Genomic DNA, 22437 nt, shown 5'->3' with positions numbered 1-22437 from the left:
AGTATTTTTGTGGTAGTGGTAAAACTTTACAACATTTTACTTTACTACTTAAAGCAAAACAGTTTTAAAGTATGTATGGTTTTGAAAAATGTTATAGTAGTAGTAGTGTCTGCAGTAGTAATTCTGGTGACTGTTTATAGTTGAACAAATAGCTAGATGAAAGTTAGGATAGCCTGAACATATGAAAGTTGGTTGGATGTATCTCGCTTGAACGGTTTAAGAGTTACTGTTTGTGGGTCATTTTATGCACATTTTTGGTAAATTATAGTTATTAGTTAACAAAAGTTTTAAAGAATCTGAAGTTAGTATAGCCTGAACATGTGGAAGTTTGTTTGGTGTATGTAGCTGGAATTATTTAAGAGTAACTGTTGGTAGGTTATGTTATGCTAATTTATATCGCTATTAGTTCATAAAAGTTTTAAAGAACTTGAACTTAGGATAGCCTGAACATGTGAAAGTTGGTTTGGTGTATCTAGCTTGAATGGTTCAAGAGTTACAATTATGGTTGATAAGTATTATATGCTAATTTATGCATACTTGAGTACTTATAATTTATTGCACAGACCAGAGCTAACAACGTTGCTCGATGAAATAGAATAACTCTGTGCTTGGAATTGAATCCCTTATGCTAGTTAGCTCATTTTAGATGAAAGTAACAAAAATGAGCTACAAGTTATCTAAAATTAAAAGACAATTTAAAATATAACACTTTTGTCCTTTCTTAATGTTATGAATTTTAGTGAAGTTGCCAACTCTTGTTCCTGAAAGTATTTAGTTATTTGGTCCTCAAACTTTAACTCGAGATATGCCATTTCAAAAATGAGGCATTTCCCGCCAGAATACGTGTCATCACACTCCCTCATCTGATTGTATGCCGGCATCACACTCCTTCCTCTGATTGGTCGGGTAGGCGGGCCCTCTAACTTTGTGGCTGTGGTAACTACTGATGACTGAAAAACAGCTGAATGGTAGCTAGCTAGCATTATAAGCTTCCGGGTTAGAGTCCCGTGTAACAGTGTAGGTTCCGTCCCTCTCTTCGCCCCAACCCGGGCTCGAACCAGGGACCCTTGCACACATCAACAACTGACACCCCACGAAGGCCGCGGCCCTTGCAACGCAAGGGGAAACCCTACTTTAAGTCTCAGAGCGAGTGACGTCACTGATTGAAACGCTATTAGCGCGCACCACCGCTAACTAACTAGCCATTTCACATCGGTTACACTCGCTCATTGAAATCGGCAGTTCTACCTTTTAGCTCAGTGCAAATGTTGCCTGTAATCCATAGCTTCTGGTTGGGGTATGTACGTACAGTCACTGTGGGGACGACGTCCTCCACGTCCTTAACTAGGCAAGTTGCTGATGTGTGGTCCATCTCAAAGTATGGGTGTGGTCCATCTCAAAGTATGCTACTAAAATAGATTACTCATACCACCATAGGCTATTTCATCCTGCCAACATTAGGTGGGGAGGACAGTAGTCTACTTCAGGAATTTTCAAACTGGGGTTCCCTATGGGTCCAGGGCGGTACTGCAGGGGTCTGCATTTTATTATTTTAAAAAAATGTTTGGGGGATTTTTTTATGTGAATAATAACTATTTTATGAATCTCACTAGCTGCAATAGAATTCCATCAAGGACACCATTTTTAAGTCTCTGCGTCCAGTATGAAGGAAGTTAGTTTCACAAACCAATGCTAACTAGCATTAGCGCAATGTCTGGAAGTCTACAAGAACAGTTAGCATGCTAGCTGTTCTTTTTCATCTGACTTTGGAGAAGCAGTGAATGGCTTCATTGCCAAAATCTCGCACTATCCCTTTAATATGGAGGAAATTACAGTTATTAGCAAATTACAGGGGTTTTTCTGTTTAGAATATTCTTAGATGGGCCATCTCATTGATAATTTTTGGGATGGAAGAACAGTTTCAACTTAAACAACCAAAACTAGATAGCATGCAGAAAAGATACTGAACTTTCTATGTATATTTTTTTATAGTACCATCTTTGAGAACTAACAATGAAATAAAAGCTAGACATTCAGGGAGTATTGGAAATTCCCAAACCGGGCATTCAGGGCACATACCCTTTGATTTTGTTATAATGTTTGAGCAGAGGAACACAACATTAGCCATGGCAAAATGCATAGAATTGCAGGAAATTCGCCTAAAAACTGCAAAATTGTCTCTCAGCTTCATGCAAAACTGTGTAGAATTGCTGAAAATGTACTTCAAAACTGCCACATTTTCTCTCATCTCAATGGAAAAATGTGTAGAATTGCAGTATTTTTGCTTTACAACAGCAAAATGTTCTCTACGCCACCAAGATACCTTTTCTAGCTAATAGACTATGAGCTCATTGGAGTAGCGGTAGACTTTCATCTACAGTCAGTGTCTTTCGCTTTACCTCTCAAACGAGCCCACTGTCTACCAAATCTATGGGCGAGTTGGAATGGTAAGGCGAAAGCAACCGACGGTAGACGAAAGTCGAGGAGTGAGGTTGGGGGAGGTGCATCTGCGACAGCCAAAAGTCGGCCACTAATGTGGTTTTCCAACAGCAAGGCTCAGATCACCATGGCAGTTTGCCATTGTTTTTACAAGTTTTTCTTTATAATGTCGAAATAAACATGTTTCCAACCCCCATATCACACACTCACAGACTGAAATCATATGTGTGTAGGCCAGGGATGGGCAACTTTGATGAAGATGGGGGCCACAAGAAATCTGAACTCATCATGAGGGGCCGCAGTTTCTCGCCACCCCTCATTGCGAGGAAAGCATTTTAGTGGCCCCCCTCTTGACAGCGGAGATAAATGTTTACATTTTTAGAGTTAATTTCGTGCAATTCTACACATTTTGCCATGGGTTGTAGAAAAAATGTTGCAGTTTTCAAGCAAGTTAGCTGCAATTCTACATATTTTGCCACAGGGCGGATAGAAGATTTAGCAAGTTTATAACAAATTTCATGCAATTCTACTCATTTTGCCATGGGGGGGAGAGAAGAATTTGCTATTTTACAGGTTATTTCCTGCAATTCCACACATTTTGGCATAGACTGGAGAGAAATGTTTGCTGTTTTTAATATGATAGCTGAGTGAGACTGACTAACAAAATCAATTGGGGCCCACCCGGCCGGTAATTCGACCATGATAACAAGTTTAGATAGCTGGCAGTTAAACTAACTTAGCCATCTAAAACATGTTAGTGGACATGGGCTAATTGACTGACTATCGGTGACTACATAACAAGAGAAAAGTTGCTGATGCACAACCAAATTTCAAAATTGCACCTTGTGTATTCTACTATTCTAACTCGCAACAGTAAGTTGAGACCCGGCTGAGTACCCTAAAAATGTATCAGAGGGCGGGCTGTCAGTTGCCCATCCCTGGTGTAGGCCTACGTTGTACAATCAATTAGTGGGAGAGAGCCTCAAATATACCATTCATTTGTATATATATCCAATGTATACATGAATTGCAGAAAAGTTTTGTCACGTTTGCGCGGGTAAAACAAAAACACCCTAATGATTCGTTGACAATAGAGCCCCCCACAATGCAGGTGATGGCTGCAGGATGAAGTTGGTGAAGAGCAACTGCAAAAACTTTCCATCGACTGCAGTCAAAACTTCATGATCTTTGACCATATTATTTTTTGTCAATGGCTGTGGTCCAAACACTTAAAAAGACACATCCTCATCCACTTACCCTCGCCTTATGCCCTTGGGGCAAATCCCTGTCGCCATCTTGGTGGTTGGTCCAAATGATTAGTCAAGCAAGGGAAGTTTGCAACATAAGCCCCTCAGCCCTCATTTTTAGTCAGCTTTGCTAGTGTACAATTATGTTCACTCCGGGGCCTGAAACTCCCCATAATTCAATTTGCGACGATTGTACATCCGCTAAGAAAAGTCAGCGAAAACTTAAAAACAACATCAATGGAGAAGTCAATATAGTGTGAGTAAAAACAAATGCAAATAAGTTAGAAATTGTGCTACTAATGTACATGACGGCACAAACACATCTCGTAAAAAGTAAATGTTTTTGTTTGGTTGTCTTTGGAAATTGTAGAAATAAAAAATGTTCCTTCTTCAGAAGTTCCAGATAGGCAGGCTAACGTTAATTAGCTAATTCATTTGCTAGATATCATACAGTAGGCGTATATTAATAACTATATATAGACATGCACTCATAATTGACTGTAGCGCATATAAAGCAACCACAAGCTACCGGTGGCTGAAAACACAATCATCGCGGGATGAACGAGTGACGAATTTCCGGCCAAGGGTGCTCCATTTAAAAATCATTCCTTCCTCCCTCGCCCTGCAAATGTATCCTCGTCAGACGTCATGATACGTCATCAGAAGTGTCCACTTAATTTGAGAGATGGGGTGTGTCTTTGGACCGCAGCCCCAATAAAGACCGAAGTCAGACAATTTTACCTCCATAATGCAACACACATTGAAAAGTGGTGACCATCGACTTGACAAAAGTGATCCGCTCGAACGCCCCCAATCATTTTAATTTCTTAAAAGGATTGCCGTTTCGTCAACGGGACAGTTGTAAATCATGCAGCGCATTATGTCACGATCACAGATTTTAGAGAAACAAGAAACGTCGGTACATATAAGTGTCTTATATCGGCTGAAAGCTTAAATTCTTGTCAATATAACGGCACTGTCCAATTTACAGTAGCTTTTACTGCAGCAAAATGCCATGCTATTGTTTGAGGAGAGCTCCTAACAACAAAACTCTTTTTTCAACTCGATAGGTTTGATAAATTCACCTCTGAAGGTGAAATGTGTACTTACATTCTGAAATCTTGCTCTGATTTATCATCCAAAGGGTCCCAGAGATAACATGAAGTGTCATTTTGTTAGATAAAATAATTTTTCATATCCTAAAAAGGTCCATATAGCACGCACGATCGATTTTGTATTTCCACTTGTTCAATTTGCAAAGAAAGGAATCTGTGAAAATCAGACCCTAAACGTTGTTTAGAGCGACGCCTTCATGGCACGCCGATGACGAGGGCGGCCATCACTTGAATGCTTGTATCTTTATCAAATAAGCACCAATTGGGGGTCAAACAAAGCTAGCTAGATAGCCAATGAGCTGGGCTTTACGGGAGTATCCGGAAACCACGTATAAGTCGTAAAATGTAGGTACTGACCTTGTACGACAGCATGCCTTATAATTTTTGTCCAAAATGAAAAGGATATTCAGAGTTATGAAGTTATGAAAACTGGTTGTTTTGCAAATGTTGAACTTATAATATGGCTACTAATACGTGGAAAGCTAAATCAAAGTCCAAGTATACAGATTTGATGATATTCTTGCAGAAAAATGGAATATGAATGCGAATGACTTTTTCACGATTTGCTCAAATGTACTTGGGGACTTCACACTAAAAGTCTTGAGGATCAGTCATAATCCAAGTAATCCATCTGAAACTTTGCACATACACTGCTGCTATTTTGTGGACACTATCAGAATTACAACTAGAGTGATGGCTATAACAGTGACCTTTCTCTTGCGTTGCAAAGATGGTGGTAAAAAAACACTGGTTGTTTTTTTTTCTTTGTATTTTTTTTCTACCAGATCTATTGTGCTATATTCTCCTACATTCAATATTCTCCACATTTCCACAAACTTCAAAGTATTTCCTTTCAAATGGTACCAAGAATATGCATATCCTTGCTTCAGGGCATGAGCTACAGGCAGTCAGATTTGGGCATGTGATTTAGGCGAAAATTGAAAAAAAGGGGTCTATCCCTAAAATGTTGATTGCTTCTACTTGCCATTATCATTCAACTGATAATACGAACAAAAATGTTGCTAACATATGATGGGGGTCCCTGGGCAAGAAAAGTTTGAAAACCCCTGGCTCAAGAAAATATCAAGTCTCACCTTTCAACTCCTTCCTTGAGTTACATGAGCAGTTAACTGCAGGGTTTGAAATCACGTGATATACGCTACTTCCAACCCCGAGACGCCATTTTGGAAGAAAGTTTGGAATTTTCTGTCACAGGAAGAAAAGGAGGGATACCAGAAGAAGTTTGAGTCGAAGGAATACAAATGTATTTGCCGAGAAAATGTACGAAGGATAAGTTTGCGAAACAGAGTGAATAAGTCGTGGAGGCACGGCCTGAGTTTACATGTGCCACTGAACTGGATTTAGAGTTTGAGTTATTTCAAAGCCCGCACTGCTTGCAAGCTACGTTGGACACCAATGCATGCACGGATTGACTGGTTTTAGCCGATTGGGACACGCGTTTCTCTACTTTGTATGGATTTTAACGGGCATTCGGACCTAGTTAGAAAAATACCAACCATTGCATATGTGGTGTCGTCACCTCTTTGCCGCTGTCAGGTTCAAAGATGTGCAGCTGTCAGCTAGCTGGTTGCGTTTTTAGTTTGTAACCGAACGCCGACTCTGTAATGTTACTGTCGTTTCTCATTTTGTATCACAGTCACATCTTTTCCTTGACAGTTCGTGGGCAAAATTAAAGCTGAACTTGTGGTTTCAGTGTAGAGATTTTCATGCCCCTTGGATACCAGGAGAGTGAAAGTGTTATATTATATTGCGTGTTCCCTGAAAACATTTATCTGCGCGCGACTGGTGAAAGAGCTAGCTGGCTAGCAAGCTACATATTGTCTCGAGACTGCCTAATCATGCCAGTACGAAAGAAAGGTAAGCGGCTTTAATCTAATTGTAGCTAGCTAGGCTTGCTAGCAAACTGTCAGTTATGCATACTTACCAATATAAACTAGCTGTTATTAGGTAGGTAGTAACTGGAAATAACCATTATGAAATAGTTTCTTGCTAAATATATTGACAGGACCTAACTAACTTCCTAGTATCCCTCAGAAGTTCTGACGGGAAAGAAGCCACAAAAAGAACCAAGTTGCTTGTAGGGCACTTAGCTCGCAAAATACTGTAACTTAGTTCACTAGCCAGCTGACATTAGATATGTACTGTAGTTATACCGTTTCCCAAGCTTGCCTTACTTTTCCATAAGGTAGCATAATGATTGACTCTGTTACATTGCTCAACTAGCTACGTGTTCGTGTAACGTCTCTTCTAATTGAAACAATTGTAGCCAGGATCACAATCAAATGTAGTTGCGTAAAACGATATTGGCTCCAAAATGTAACTATTAAACTTCTCAAGTCCATGCAGCCAATTCATAGTTGTAACCCTTCAATTGTAACACTTTACAGCATATTCTGGAGCGATATGGTTACAATTTGAAAGGCCGACTTACTGACACTTCACTTCTTGAGTCAAGATGTGGTTATTCTTTTGAATGGTAAATTGCTAGCGTTTTGGCCAGGGGATTTACGTTTTATCTAACACATTCTGATTGTCCAGATGCACAGCGAGCCCTGTCACTCTTGGAGGAATATCGCACTAAACTTAACCACGCTGAGGACTGGCAACTGAGACTCTCCATCCAGAGGGTCATCGACATCTTCCAGAGTAACCTTTTCCAGGCACTCATAGGTAAGTGTACAGATGTAATTCTCACCCTTATTCATCTTGCTTTTGAGATATTGGGTAATCTATTGTTAACCTTGTTTCCATGCCAGCAGGAGCGGCATTTTTGGGGGGTATTGCAGTTTGTTCTGGCAATTCTCACAAAGAAACTTCATTGGGAGAAAGGATTTTTTGAAATGCAATTCTGCTCTTAATTTTGACAGTTCGTTGCAAAAGTGATGTTTCGTCTTTTAGTAGTAAATCTATCTCTTTTTGCCTGTAGCGATTAAACTCTACCATTGTGATGTAGAGGCACCGTGCCGCTACGTCATCTCAAGGGAGGGGTTTGGTATGAAATAACACCCTTCTAAATGTGCTGGGTGGTACCACCTCAAGGTTTACTTTAAAAGCAGGTGACTGCGTGCCTTATTTGACAATGGTCTTGGTAAGTGGAGGGTGCCAATATATTTTGCACGATGCTTCCTTGACAAGACTACTGACGTTACACAAAATTCAAAGTAACATGCTGACCTCACCGCTTGAGTTACTTAATAAATGTACACAGACTACTGTTCAAAAGTTTGGGGTCACTTAGAAATGTCCTTGTTTTTGAAAGAAAAGCAAGATCTTTTTGTCCATTAAGCCCCACCCATCCGTTGTAAGGTTGCTTTGAGCGTTCTAACTTGTTAGCTACTTCCAGACATCTATGTGAGCAAGAACAGCACATTGAACATTACTCGCCCTTGCAGAGCTGGTTAGGCTGTGTTCATGTTATCCAGAGCGTTAGTGACTGCAACTGTGCTGTCAGATTGTCCGTTCATAAATTCAGAGCATGCATTTAACACTCTGGCCGAGGAGTTAGGGTCGATCTGAACGTTCTGACCTCACAATGCCAGTCAAGCACCCAAGCGAACTGGCTAACATTGGCAAGCTTGCTAGCTACTTCCAGACACCATAATTAGAGAACACCCCACTCTGACCATTTTACTCACCTTAGCAGAACTGGTTAGGTTGGTTTCATGTTATCCAGTGCGTTGGTGACTAACTGTGCTGCTGGCAACAATTTAATTACACTTTTTTGCCAACGTTTACTGACACAGGCCATATTCAACGGGTGTTCGTAAATTCATCAGTTATTCTGTGCTCTGGCACACTCAGACAAGTCTTTTGTTAAGACGTAGCTAGCTAGCTAAACAATGAACCATTATCCCAACTAGAGATCGACCGATTATGATTTTTCAACACCGATACCGATTATTGGAGGACCAAAAAAAGCCGATACTGATTAATCGTACGGTTTAATTTTTTTGTTTTAATTTATTTATTTATTTGTAATAATGACAATTACAACAATACTGAATGAACACTTATTTTAACTTAATATAATACATCAATAAAATCAATTTAGCCTCAAATAAATAATGAAACATGTTCAATTTGGTTTAAATAATGCAAAAACAAAGTGTTGGAGAAGAAAGTAAAAGTGCATTATGTGCCATGTAAGAAAGCTAACGTTTAAGTTCCTTGCTCAGAACATGAGAACATATGAAAGCTGGTGGTTCCTTTTAACATGAGTCTTCAATATTCCCAGGTAAGAAGTTTTAGGTTGTAGTTATTATAGGAATTATAGGACTATTTCTCTCTATACGATTTTGTATTTCATATACCTTTGGCTATTGGATGTTCTTATAGGCACTTTAGTATTGCCAGTGTAACAGTATAGCTTCCGTCCCTCTCCTCGCTCCTACCTGGGCTCAAACCAGGAACACATCGACAACAGCCACCCTCGAAGCAGCGTTACCCATGCAGAGCAAGGGGAACAACAACAACTACTCCAAGTCTCAGAGCGAGTGACGTTTGAAACGCTATTAGCGCGCACTCGGCTAACTAGCTAGCCATTTCATATCGGTTACACCAGCCTAATCTTGGGAGTTGATAGGCTTGAAGTCCTAAACAGCGCAATGCATTGCGACGAGCTGCTGGCAAAACGCACGAAAGTGCTGTTTGAATGAATGCTTACGAGCCTGCTGGTGCCGACCATCGCTCAGTCAGACTGCTCTATCAAATCATAGACTTAATTATAACATAATAACACACAGGAACACGAGCCTTAGGTCATTAATATGGTCGAATCCGGAAACTATCACGTTTATTCTTTCAGTGAAATACGGAACCGTTTCCTATTTTATCTAACGGGTGGCATCCATAAGTCTAAATATTCCTGTTACATTGCACAACCTTCAATGTTATGTCATAATTACGTACAATTCTGGTAAATTAGTTCGCAACGAGCCAGGCGGCCCAAACTGTTGCATATATCCTGACTCTGCGTGCAATGAACGGAAGAGAAGAGACACAATTTCACCTTGTTAATATTGCCTGCTAAGCTGGATTTCTTTTAGCTAAAAATGCAGATTTAAAAATGTATACTTCTGTGTATTGATTTTAAGAAAGGCATTGATGTTTATGGTTGGGTACAGTCGTGCAACTATTGTTTTTTTTCGCAAATGTGCTTTTGTTAAATCATCACCCGTTTGGCGAAGTTGGCAGTTTTTGTTAGGAAGAAATAGTATTCACACAGTTCGCAATGAGCCAGGCGGCCCAAACTGCTGCATATACCCTGACTCTGTTGCAGAGGTGACACATTTTCCATAGTTAAAAGAAATTCATGTTAGCATGCAATATTAACTAAATATGCAGGTTTAAAAATATATACTTGTGTATTGATTTTAAGAAAGATATTGATGTTTATGGTTAGGTACAAGTTGGAGCAACTACAGTCCTTTTTTTGCGAATGCGCACCGCATCGATTATATGCAACGCAGGACAGGCTAGATAAACTAGTCATATCATCAACCATGTGTAGTTAACTAGTGACTATAATTGTTTTTTATAAGATAAGTTTAACCTCTATGGGCTAGGTGGGACGCTAGCGTGCCACTCGTGGTGCACTCCATCAACAGCAGGTGCATTTCAAGAGCGGCAAATTTGAATCCAAATAAATGTCAAAATTCAAATTTTTCAAACATACAACTATTTTACACCCTTTGAAAGATAAACATCTCCTTAATCTAACCACGTTTTACGATTTCAAAAAGGTTTTACGGCGAAAGCATAAATTTAGAGTATGTTAGGACAGTACATTTACAAGAGTTGTGTGTAATGTTTTGTCAAGTCAAAGACAGGGTCACCAAAACCATAAAACCAGCTAAAATGATGCACTAACCTTTTACAATCTCCATCAGATGACACTCCTAGGACATTATGTTAGACAATGCATGCATTTTTAGTTCTCAAGTTCATATTTATATCCAAAAACAGCGTTTTACTATGGCATTGATGTTGAGGAAATCGTTTCCCTCCAATAACCGGCAGTCAAGTCAGCGTCACAAATTAAATAATTAAAATTAGAAAACATTGGTAAAATATTATATTGTCATTTAAAGAATTATAGATTTACATCTCTTGAACGCAATCAACTTGCCAGATTTAAAAATAACCTTACTGGGAAATCACACTTTGCAATGATCTGAGCACTGCGCCCAGAAAAATACGCGTTGCGATACAGACTAGACGTCATGTTGGGGAGATCTAAAATCGAAAATACTATGTAAATAATCCATTACCTTTGATTCTCTTCATCAGATGTCACTTCCAGGTATCACAGGTCCATAACGAATGTAGTTTTGTTCAAAAAAGCTCATCATTTATGTCCAAAAATCTCCGTCTTGTTAGCACATGATCTAAGCCAGCCGGACTTCTCGTCATGAACGAGGGGAAAAAATATATTTACGTTCGTTCAAACATGTCAAACGTTGTATAGCATAAATCATTAGGGCCTTTTTTAACCAGAACATGAATAATATTCAAGGTGGACGAATGCATACTCTTTTATAACGTATTGGAACGAGGGGACCCAACATGAACTCGCGCGCCAGGTGTCTAATGGGACATCATCGTTCCATGGCTCTTGTTCGGTCAGATCTCCCTCCAGAAGACTCAAAACACTTTGTAAAGGTTGGTGACATCTAGTGGAAGCAATAGGAAGTGCCAAAATATTCCTCAGCCCCTGTGTTTTTCAATGGGATAGGTTTAAAGGTAATACAACACATCAGGTATCCATTTCCTGTCAGAAAATGTCTCAGGGTTTTGCCTGCCAAATGAGTTCTGTTATACTCACAGACACCATTCAAACAGTTTTAGAAACTTTAGAGTGTTTTCTATCCATATATAATAAGTATATGCATATTCTAGTTACTGGGTAGGATTAGTAACCAGATTAAATCGGGTACATTTTTTTTATCCAGACGTGCAAATGCTGCCCCCTAGCCCTAACAGGTTAATGCTAGCTAGCAACTTACCTTGGCTTCTTACTGCATTCGCGTAACAGGCAGGCTCCTCGTGGAGTGCAATGTAAAGCAGGTGGTTAGAGCGTTGGACTTGTTAACCGTAAGGTTACAAGATTGAATCCCCAAGCTGACCCCTGAACAAGGCAGTTAACCCACCGTTCCTAGGCCGTCATTGAAATAAGAATGTGTTCTCAACTGACTTGCCTAGTTAAAAAAAATTGAAAACGGACAGTGTGGTTAGATTAACGTGAGTCTTGTCTTTAAAATGGTGTAAAATAGTCATATGTTTGAGAAATTGAAGTAATAGCATTTCTAAGGTATTTGAATAACGCGCCACAGGATTCCACTGGCTGTTACGTAGGTGGGACAATTTCGTCCCACTGGCCCTAGAGAAGTTAACCACACTGTCCGATTTCAAAAGGCTTTACAACGAAAGCAAAACATTAGATTATGTCAGCAGAGTACCCAGCCAGAAATAATCAGACACCCATTTTTCAATCTCGCATATAATGTCACAAAAACCCATAAGATAGGTAAATGCAGCACTAACCTTTGATCTTCATCAGATGACAACCCTAGGACATTATGTTATACAATACATGCATGTTTTGTTCAATCAAGTTCATATTTATATCAAAAACCAGCTTTTTACATTAGCATGTGACGTTCAGAACTAGCATACCCCCCGCAAACTTCCGGTGAATTTACTAAATTACTCACGATAAACGTTCACAAAGCATAACAATTATTTTAAGAATTATAGATACAGAACTCCTCTATGCACTCGATATGTCCGATTTTAAAATAGCTTTTCGGTGAAAGCACATTTTGCAATATTCTCAGTAGATAGCCCGGCATCACAGGGCTAGCTATTTAGACACCCAGCAAGTTTAGCCTTCACCAAACTCCGATTTACTATTAGAAAAGTTTGATTACCTTTGGTGTTCTTCATCAGAATGCACTCCCAGGACTTCTACTTCAATAACAATTGTTGGTTTGGTTCAAAATAATCCATTGTTATATCCAAACAGCGGCGTTTTGTTCGTGCGTTCAAGACACTATCCGAATGGTAAAGAAGGGTGACGAGCACGGCGCATTTCGTGACAAAAAATATCTAAATATTCCATTACCGTACTTCGAAGCATGTCAACCGCTGTTTAAAATAAATTTGTATGCCATTTTTCTCGTTAAAAAAGCGATAATATTCCGACCGGGAATCTGCGTTTAGGTAAAAAGACGAAAGAAAATAAAGCATGGGGTCTACTCGTGCACGCGCCTAAGCCCATTGTCCTCTGATCGGCCACTTGCCAAAAGCGCAAATGTGTTTAAGCCTGGGGCTGCCTTGATATCATTCAGCTTTTTCCCGGGCTCTGAGAGCCTATGGGAGCCGTAGGAAGTGTCACGTTACAGCAAAGATCCTCGGTCTTCAATAAACAGAGACAAGAAGAACAAGATCTTGTCAGAGAGGGCACTTCCTGTTTGGAATCTTCTCAGGTTTTTGCCTGCCACATGAGTTCTGCTATACTCACAGACACCATTCAAACAGTTTTAGAAACTTTAGGGTGTTTTCTATCCAAAGCCAATAATTATATGCATATTCTAGTTACTGGGCAGGAGTAGTAACCAGATTAAATCGGGTACGTTTTTTATCCGGCCGTGTCAATACTGCCCTCTACCCCCAACAGGTTAAAGAAAATACACTGCGTGTCCAAAAGCATGTGGACGCCTGCTCATCTAATCTCTTTCAAAATGGGCGTTAATATGTAATTGGTACCCCCTTTGCTGCTTTAACAGCCTCCACTCTTCTGGGAATGCTTTCCACTAGATGTAGTACATTGCTGCGGGGTCTTGCTTTTATTTAGCGACAAGCATTATGGATGTTGGGTGATTAGGCCTGGCTCGCATCTGTCCTGGCTCGCATCTGTGTTTCAATTGAGGTCACAGCTCTGTGCAGCCCGGTCAAGTTCTTCCACACTGATCTTGACAAAGCATTAATGTATGGACCTCGCGTTGTGCACGGGGGCATTGTCATGCTGAAACAGGAAAAGGGCCTGTCACAAAGTTGGAAGCACAGAATCATCTAGAATGTCATCTTACATCTAGACGTTCCGCTAGCGGAACACCTGCTCCAATATCCAATGATAGGCGTGGCGCGAATTACAAATTCCTCAAAAATACAAAAACTTCAATTTTTCAAACATATGACTATTTCACAGCATTTTAAAGATAAGACTCTCCTTTATCTAACCACACTGTCCGATTTCAAAAAGGCTTTACAACGAAAGCAAAACATTAGATTATGTCAGCAGAGTACCAAGCCAGAAATAATCAGACACCCATTTTTCAAGCTAGCATATAATGTCACAAAAACCCAGAAGACAGCTAAATGCAGCACTAACCTTTGATGATCTTCATCAGATGACAACCCTAGGACATTGTTATACAATACATGCATGTTTTGTTCAATCAAGTTCATATTTATATCAAAAACCAGCTTTTTACATTAGCATGTGACGTTCAGAACTAGCATACCCCCCGCAAACTTCCGGCGAATTCACTAAGAATTTACTAAATTACTCACGATAAACGTTCACAAAAAGCAGAACAATTATTTAAAGAATTATAGATACAGAACTCCTCTATGCACCGATATGTCCGATTTTAAAATAGCTTTTTGGTGAAAGCACATTTTGCAATATTCTAAGTACATAGCCCAGGCATCACGGGCTAGCTATTTAGACACCCGGCAAGTTTAGCACTCACCAATATCAGGTTTACTATTATAAAAGTTTGATTACCTTTTGTTGTCTTCGTCAGAATGCACTCCCAGGACTGCTACTTCAATAACAAATGTTGGTTTGGTCCAAAATAATCCATCGTTATATCCGAATAGCGGCGTTTTGTTCGTGCATCCCAGACACTATCTGAAATGGTAAATCAGGGTCGTACGCATGGCGCAATTCGTGACAAAAAAAAACTAAATATTCCATTACCGAAGCATGTCAACCGCTGTTTAAAATCCATTTTTATGCCATTTTTCTCGTAAAAAAGCGATAATATTCCGACCGGGAATCTCCTTTTAGCTAAACAGAGGAAAGTAAACAAAGCTTTCGGTCGACGCGGGCACGAGCCTGAGTCTCACAGTACTGTAACCAGCCACTACCCAAACGCGCTACTTTTTTTCAGCCAGAGCCTGCAAAGCCACGATTCAGCTTTTTACCGCCTTCTGAGACCCTATGGCAGCCGTAGGAAGTGTCACGGGACAGCTAAGATCCTCACTCTTCAATAAACAGAGACAAGAAGAACGACACCTTGTCAGACAGGCCACTTCCTGCCTGAAACCTTGTCAGGTTTTTGCCTGCCAAATGAGTTCTGTTATACTCACAGACACCATTCAAACAGTTTTAGAAACTTTAGGGTGTTTTCTATCCATATGTAATAAGTATATGCATATTCTAGTTACTGGGTAGGAGTGGTAACCAGATTAAATCGGGTACGTTTTTTTATCCAGCCGTGAAAATACTGCCCCCTAGCCATAACAGGTTAAGATTTCTTTTCACTGGAACTAAGGGGCCTGAACCATGAAAAACAGCCCCAGACCAACAGTCCTCCTCCACCAAACTTTACAGTTGGCCCTAAGCATTTGGGCAGGTAGAGTTCTCCTTGCATCTGCCAAACCCATATTTGTCCTTTGGACTGCCAGATGGTGAAGCGGGATTCATCACTCCAGAGAACACGTTTCCACTTTTCTAGGCCAATGGCAGCGAGCTTTGCACCACTCCAACCGGCGCTTGGCATTGCGCATGGTCATCTTGAGCTTGGCTGCTCGGCCATGGAAACCCTTTCATGATGACCAACAGTTATTATTGTGCTGACTTTGCTTCCAGAGGCAGTTTGGAACTCTGTAGTGAGTGTCGCAACCGAGGACAGAACTACGTTTTCATTTTTTTACGTGCTTCAGCATTTGGCGGTCCCATTCTGTGAGCTTGTGTGGCCTACCACTTCGCAGCTGTGTCGTTGTTGCTCCTAGACGTTCCACTTCACAATAACAACACAGTTGACCATGGCAGTTCTAGCAGGGCAGAAATGTGAAGAACTCATTTGTTGGAAAGCTGGCATCCTATGACTGTGCTTTAAACCTGTGAAATTCTCTGCAAGAGGGGTGTGAACAGTGCTTGTGCCCATAGAAATAGACCTGGTGCACGTGGGGGGGGGCATCCCCAGTGCTGGAAAGGGGGCCTGAGTGAAAGTTTGGGAACCCCTGTTCTAAGGTACTGTCTTAGCTATTGCCCAATATAGGCCATGTAACTTGAATTACAGCCTAGTTTGTACTGGATACAATAGAACATGGCTGCCCAAAGATGACATATCCTGATTTGTAACCCCCCCATGGTACCCTTCAGGAATAGACATGTTAATGACCACTTTCTTTATCTACATGCCATCTCAATGCCTCTGATGCTCTGATGGGTTGGGCAAGAAAGCAGACCGAGCTTGCCAGACAGGACATGCTAAAACACAATACATGAACCTATCTGACTTGCGTGCACTTTTAGCAAATGTATTATTAAAAACAGATATCTTATTTACATAAATATTCAGACTCTTTTGAAATTGAGCTTGGGTGCATCGTGTTTCCATTTGTCATCCTTGATGTTTCTACAACTTGATTGGAGTCCACTTGTGGGAAATTCAATTGATTGGACATGATTTGTAAAGGCACACACCTGTCTATATAAGGTCCCACAGTTGACAGTGCATGTCAGGTCAAAGGAATTGTCTGTAGAGCTCAGAGGACACGATTGTGTTGAAGCACAGATCGGGGGAAGGGTACCAAAATGTCTGCAGAATTGAAGGTCCCCACGAACACAGTGGCCTCCATAATTCTTACATGGAAGTAGCTTGGAACCACCAAGTCTCTTCCTAGAGCTGGCCGCTCGGCCAAACTGCAATCGGGGGAGAAGGGCCTTGGTCAGGGAGGTGACCAAGAACTTGATGGTCACTCTGACAGAGTTACTCTGTGGAGATGGGAGAACCTTCCTGAAGGACAACCATCTGTGTAGCACTCCACCAATCAGTGGCCAGACGGAAAACACTCAGTGAAAGGCACATGACAGCCCACTTGGAGTTTGCTGCAAGGCCATGAGAAATGAGATTCTCTGGTTTGATGAAACCGAGATTGGCCTGAATGCCAAGCATCACGTCTGGAGGAAACCTGGCACCATCACTACGGGGAAGTGTGGTGGCAGCATCATGCTGTGTGGATGTTTTTCAGTGGCAGGGAGACTAGTCAGGATTGTGGGAAAGATGAACAGAGCAAAGTACAGAGATCCTTGACGAAAACCTGCTCCAGAGTGCTCAGGACCTCCGACTGGGGCGAAGGTTCATCTTCCAACAGGACAATGACCCGAAGCACACAGCCAAGACATCGCAGGAGTGGCTTCGGGGCAATTCTCTAAATGTCCTTGAGTGGCCAGGCCATAGCCTGGACTTGAACGTGATCGAACATCTCTGAAGAGACCTGAAAATAGCTGTGCAGCGATGCTCCCCATCCAACTGACAGAGCCTGAGAGGATCTGCAGAGAAGGGGAGAAAGTCTCAAAGTATGTGTGCCACACTTATAGCGTAATACCTAAGACTCAAGGCTTTACTGCCAAAAGGTGATTCAACAATGTACTGCGTGAAGGGTCTGAGTACTTATGTAAATTATGTTTTTTTGTATTTTATTTAATTTTAAATGTCAACTTTTTGCTTGGTCATTATGGGCTTGTGTGTAGATTGAGTAAAAAAAACAATTGAATCCATTTTAGAATAAGGCTGTATTGTAACAGTGGAAGAATTCAAGGGGTCTGAATACTCCAAATGCACTGTGTACACACGCACACCTATTCCTTTTCATTCCAGCATTTGCTTTTCTCATACGCATGCATGCACACTGACACTCCACCATTTCTGAATGTTGCTTATGAAAAATAGATTGGTGCCACAGTTTGCAATCTGCCCCCCCCCCCTCCTATCCAAGATATGTATGCAGAGGGCCAGACAAAATGTAATCCGTCTGTTGACATGGTGATTACCCCAAATCCTAATCCCCCTGCTGCTGATTTACCGCATTTTCACTGGATGACAGAGGGTAGACCAAGAACAGAAAGAGTGGATTGCAGAGAGGAGAAAGAGGGTCAAGAATAGACAAAAGCGGAGAAATAGTCAACTAAGACTGCAGCCTCGGTGCCCAGTGTTTTCCATTAATTTGAACTAAAGGTCTCCTTTTAGGCTTGTACCCTATTTAACATCCACTGATTTAGACAGGCCTACTTTGTCTCAAATACGACCTCCATAATGTGTGATGGTAATAAGCATTTAACAATCAGTACAATTTGGTTTGGCAGTTGACATTGTTCTGCACATGGCCTGCTGTGAATCATGCCCCACAACCATTTATAAAGGCCTTACTGTTTGCATTCATCATGAAGTTATACATGGTAATGTACAGCGTAACTAGGTTAGTTGAGCTGAGAACCACTTGCACAACGAGTGACTTTAATAGGCTGTAATCTGTCTCCTAGGACTCTTAAGGGCTCAACTTCATAACATCAAGAGTCCTAATGGGTGCAGTCTATTTTTTTTGATAATGTAACAGTAACTTTCTGTAGCGTACAGCCTTCAAAAGTAGATATGATAAGGCTGTTCTTACCTCTTTTGATATGGATGGCAGTAACTGCGTGTTTATTAAAAGCTCCTGCCTAAGATAAAATCTAACTCAGGAGAACAGGCTTGTACTGTGAAACGACTATCTTCCACAATGGTCCCATTTTTATTGGCTATCAATACAGTACTTTGTTTAAGGTTGGTCTTTAACCATAGTCTTGTCCCCAGAGGGTTGAACAGCAAACAAGACAGGAACCTGGGAAACCAGCAGCACGAGACCAGCACATGAGCATTTGTTTTCACTGGCTTGATACCTGTAGTGCAGTGACTGGTGGATGAAGGGGCCTTGTTTGACAGCAAAAAAAGTAGTTTGATCAACTCATGTCGGTGAAGTAGCTTGATCACAAAGTAGCCTGTAATTTAGACCTATTGTAACTTAGGTGAATATTTGACTTAACCTCTCTGGGCTAGTGGGACGTCAGTGTCCCACTCTATTCAACAGCCAGTGGAAGAGCGTGGCGTGAAATACAAAACCTCAAATGCAATAATTTCAATTTTTCAAACATATGACTATTTTACACCATTTGAAAGACAAGACTCTCATTAATCTCATCACATTGTCCGATTTCAAAAAGGCTTTACAGCGAAAGCAAAACATTAGATTATGTTAGGCGAGTACATAGCCAAAAATAATCACACAGCCATTTTCCAAACAAGCATATGTCACAAACTCAAAACACAGCTAAATGCAGCACTAACCTTTGATGATCTTCATCAGATGACAACCCTAGGACATTATGTTATACAATACATGCATGTTTTGTTCAATCAAGTTCATATTTATATCAAAAACCAGCTTTTTACATTAGCATGTGACGTTCAGAACTAGCATACCCCCCGCAAACTTCCGGGGAATTCGCTAACATTTTACTAAATTACTCACGATAAACGTTCACAAAAAGCATAATTATTTTAAGAATTATAGATACAGACCTCCTCTAAGCACTCGATATGTCCGATTTTAAAATAGCTTTTTGGTGAAAGCACATTTTGCAATATTCTAAGTACATAGCCCAGGCATCACGGGCTCGCTATTTAGACACCCGGCAAGTTTAGCACTCACCATAATCATATTTACTATTATAAAAGTTTGATTACCTTTTGTTGTCTTCGTCAGAATGCACACCCAGGACTGCTACTTCAATAACAAATGTTGGTTTGGTCCAAAATAATCCATCATTATATCCGAATAGCGGCGTTTTGTTCGTGCGTTCCAGACACTATCCGAAATAGTAAAGAAGTGTCGCGCGCATGGCGCAATTCGTGACAATAAAATTCTAAATATTCCATTACCGTACTTCGAAGCATGTCAACCGCTGTTTAAAATCAATTTTTACGACATTTTTCTCGTAGAAAAGCGATAATATTCCGACAGGGAATCTCCTTTTCGGCAAACAGAGGAAAAAATCCCAAAGGCGGGGGCGGTCGGGGTCATGCGCATAAGCTAGTGTCTCTTGATCGGCCACTTGAGAAAGGCGATAATGTGTTTCAGCCTGGGGCTGGAATGACGACATTCTGTTTTTTCCCGGGCTCTGAGCGCCTATGGACGACGTGGGAAGTGTCACGTTAGAGCAGAGATCCTTAGTAAATGATAGAGATGGAAAAGAAGTTCAAGAAATGGTCAGACAGGCCACTTCCTGTAAAGGAATCTCTCAGGTTTTGACCTGCCATTTGAGTTCTGTTATACTCACAGACACCATTCAAACAGTTTTAGAAAATGTAGGATGTTTTCTATCCATAAGTAATAAGTATATGCATATTCTAGTTACTGGGTAGGAGTGGTAACCAGATTAAATCGGGTATGTTTTTTATCCAGCCGTGTCAATACTGCCCCCTAGCCCTAACAGGTTAAACAGCACTGCCCGCTACTGAGGTCACCATAATATTCACTGTTTATGCAAGTTTTTTGGGACATAACTAGTTAGCATGGTATTGATGAATGTTAAGACATTTAGGATCTACACTTCATGACCAAAAGTATGTGGACACCTGCTCGTTGAACATCTTATTCCAAAATCATGGGCATTAATATGACGTTGGTCCCCTCTTTGCTGCTATGACAGCCTCCACACTTCAGGGAAGGCTTTCCACTAGATGTTGGAACATTTCTGCAGTGACTTGCTTCCATTCAGCAACGAGCATTAGAGGTTTCGGGATGTTTCATGGTCTGACAAACACCGTTCTAGCTCTGCCACTTTTCACCGCAGATGCGGAAGTGGCACATCGCCGGATGCTGTGGACTGAGACGTAGCCAATGCATATCTCTAGCTTAGACTTGGATTTTTATAGGTATTTTTGTTATGGTAATTTGATTACTGTTGGTGTGAACATCTACTCTTGGGGATATTTGGCTCTAAGTGTGACAATCATCAATTGTCAAATAATAGAACCATTTAGTATAGGCATTAGCTCTGGAAAACCCTTTACCAAAACAAAAGCCCATGTTCGTTGTTGACAAAGATTAATGTCCTGTTTCATTGAATTGGCAATCTGTGACCTAGACTGCACCCCTTGGAACTGGTCAGTGGTATATTTATGGTCTGTCTGATGCAGTTTGGAAGTCATAACCCTGTCTGATACGGCACAGATTTAGCCTACTCTGGAGACCAGATTATGAAATTGAATTATTGGAGCTACTCCATTTGGTCTGTATACTACCCATCGTTCACATTCAGCTGTAACCATATCCCCTAGAAAGAACAAGAGGTCAGCCCTTTACCAATATATAAAAAAAGGCTTGGAGATTTGATTAGATTTGAAGGCCCAGTGGAGTTTTGTCATCCTAGTTATGAATATAATTTTGAATTGAGATTGAAGTGGTGATCTGAGTACATCTGTGCCTGTGGTCGGTTGTTTTTTCAAAGTCAAAGAAAGCACAGTTATTTGGGATTTTGCCGTTCTCTTTAAGCCCCCTTCAAATTGTGCACCTGAGAATGTTTATGAGAAGTGTGACCATTGGTGGACGTATGTGGAACACTATTCAGTTGGGGCCTAGTGGTTAGAGCGTTGGGCCAGTAACCAAAAGGTTGCTGGATCGAATCCCCGAGCTGAGAAGGTAAAAATCTGTCGTTCTGCACCTGAACAAGGCAGTTAACCCACTGTTCCCCAGTAGGTCGTCATTGTAGATAAGTGTAGTTAAATGGGTGGGGGTTGTGCTGTTTACCGATTTTCATAGTCATTCCGTCCTTCTCTCATCCTGGCATTTACGGTGCCAACAAACGCAAAAAAGACTAATTTTGTGCTTCAGTTGCAGTTCTCCACTTGGATGAGAATTCATGAACAGGCATTCTATCAGCAGACAGTGTTCTGTGTAGATTTTTTTTCTCCAGTACTTTTCTCAGTGTCTCTTTTCTCTAGTAAAATTGAAGTTGAACTATAAGCATGATATTAGGGAAGGTTGCTGGATACATTATTTCTATGACAAACATTAGAAATATGATGGCCATGCATGATTTTTGCAAAAAAATACCTTTTTCGTTGGAAAATAATTTGCTTGTGTGGCTGCCAGCCAAAAGCGTTGCACTTCCATCTGATGAAAATTTAGCTATTTTCTGATGGATGTTGTACTAATGTATTTTCTGGGAAAGCTATAGTTGCACTATCACACTATTGATGCAAAAAACAACTTTAAATATAAAACGCAACCCCTGTCAGTACACAGCTAGACTCACCTGTTCCCACTTTCTCCCATTGGTTTATTTACCAACAAACAGATGACTGGCTCAACTGTTCTGTGGAATGAAGGTAATCTTCATAATGTAAAATAATGTGACCAGTAAAATGAACGCAATAACATATTGCACAAGTTGACCGCAGGTATTTACTTAAAAAGTAGGTACAAATATTAACCCCCTAAAGGTCAGTGTCTGTGCCCCCTGTGGAAATCTAATTGGCTTAATAAAATGTCAGTTTCAG

General features: G+C 40.7%; 1 protein-coding gene across 28 annotated transcripts in view; it reads left to right on the top strand.

Annotated features, from left to right (window-relative positions):
- The first annotated feature begins 5957 nt into the window (after window positions 1-5957).
- LOC106568684 (discs large homolog 1-like protein) overlaps window positions 5958-22437 on the top strand; it is a 338585-nt gene continuing 322105 nt past the window's right edge. For 9 of the 28 annotated variants that reach the window (XM_014139236.3, XM_014139235.3, XM_014139233.3 and 6 more), the window contains exons 1-2: window positions 5960-6679; window positions 7361-7492. In XM_014139236.3, coding sequence (XP_013994711.2) covers window positions 6529-6679; window positions 7361-7492 — 283 coding nt within the window. In that variant the 5' untranslated portion in view covers window positions 5960-6528. Of the gene's footprint in view, window positions 6680-7360; window positions 7493-22437 lie in introns of all 28 variants that reach the window. The other 19 variants (XM_014139225.3, XM_014139219.3, XM_014139215.3 and 16 more) reach the window with 4 other exon arrangements.

This window comes from Salmo salar, chromosome 14 (genome assembly GCF_965601325.2).
Source record: "Salmo salar chromosome 14, fSalSal1, whole genome shotgun sequence".
Classification (NCBI taxonomy): Eukaryota; Metazoa; Chordata; class Actinopteri; order Salmoniformes; family Salmonidae; genus Salmo; species Salmo salar.
Note: the sequence above shows the minus strand (reverse complement) of the source record. Positions and strands in the feature narration are given on the sequence as shown.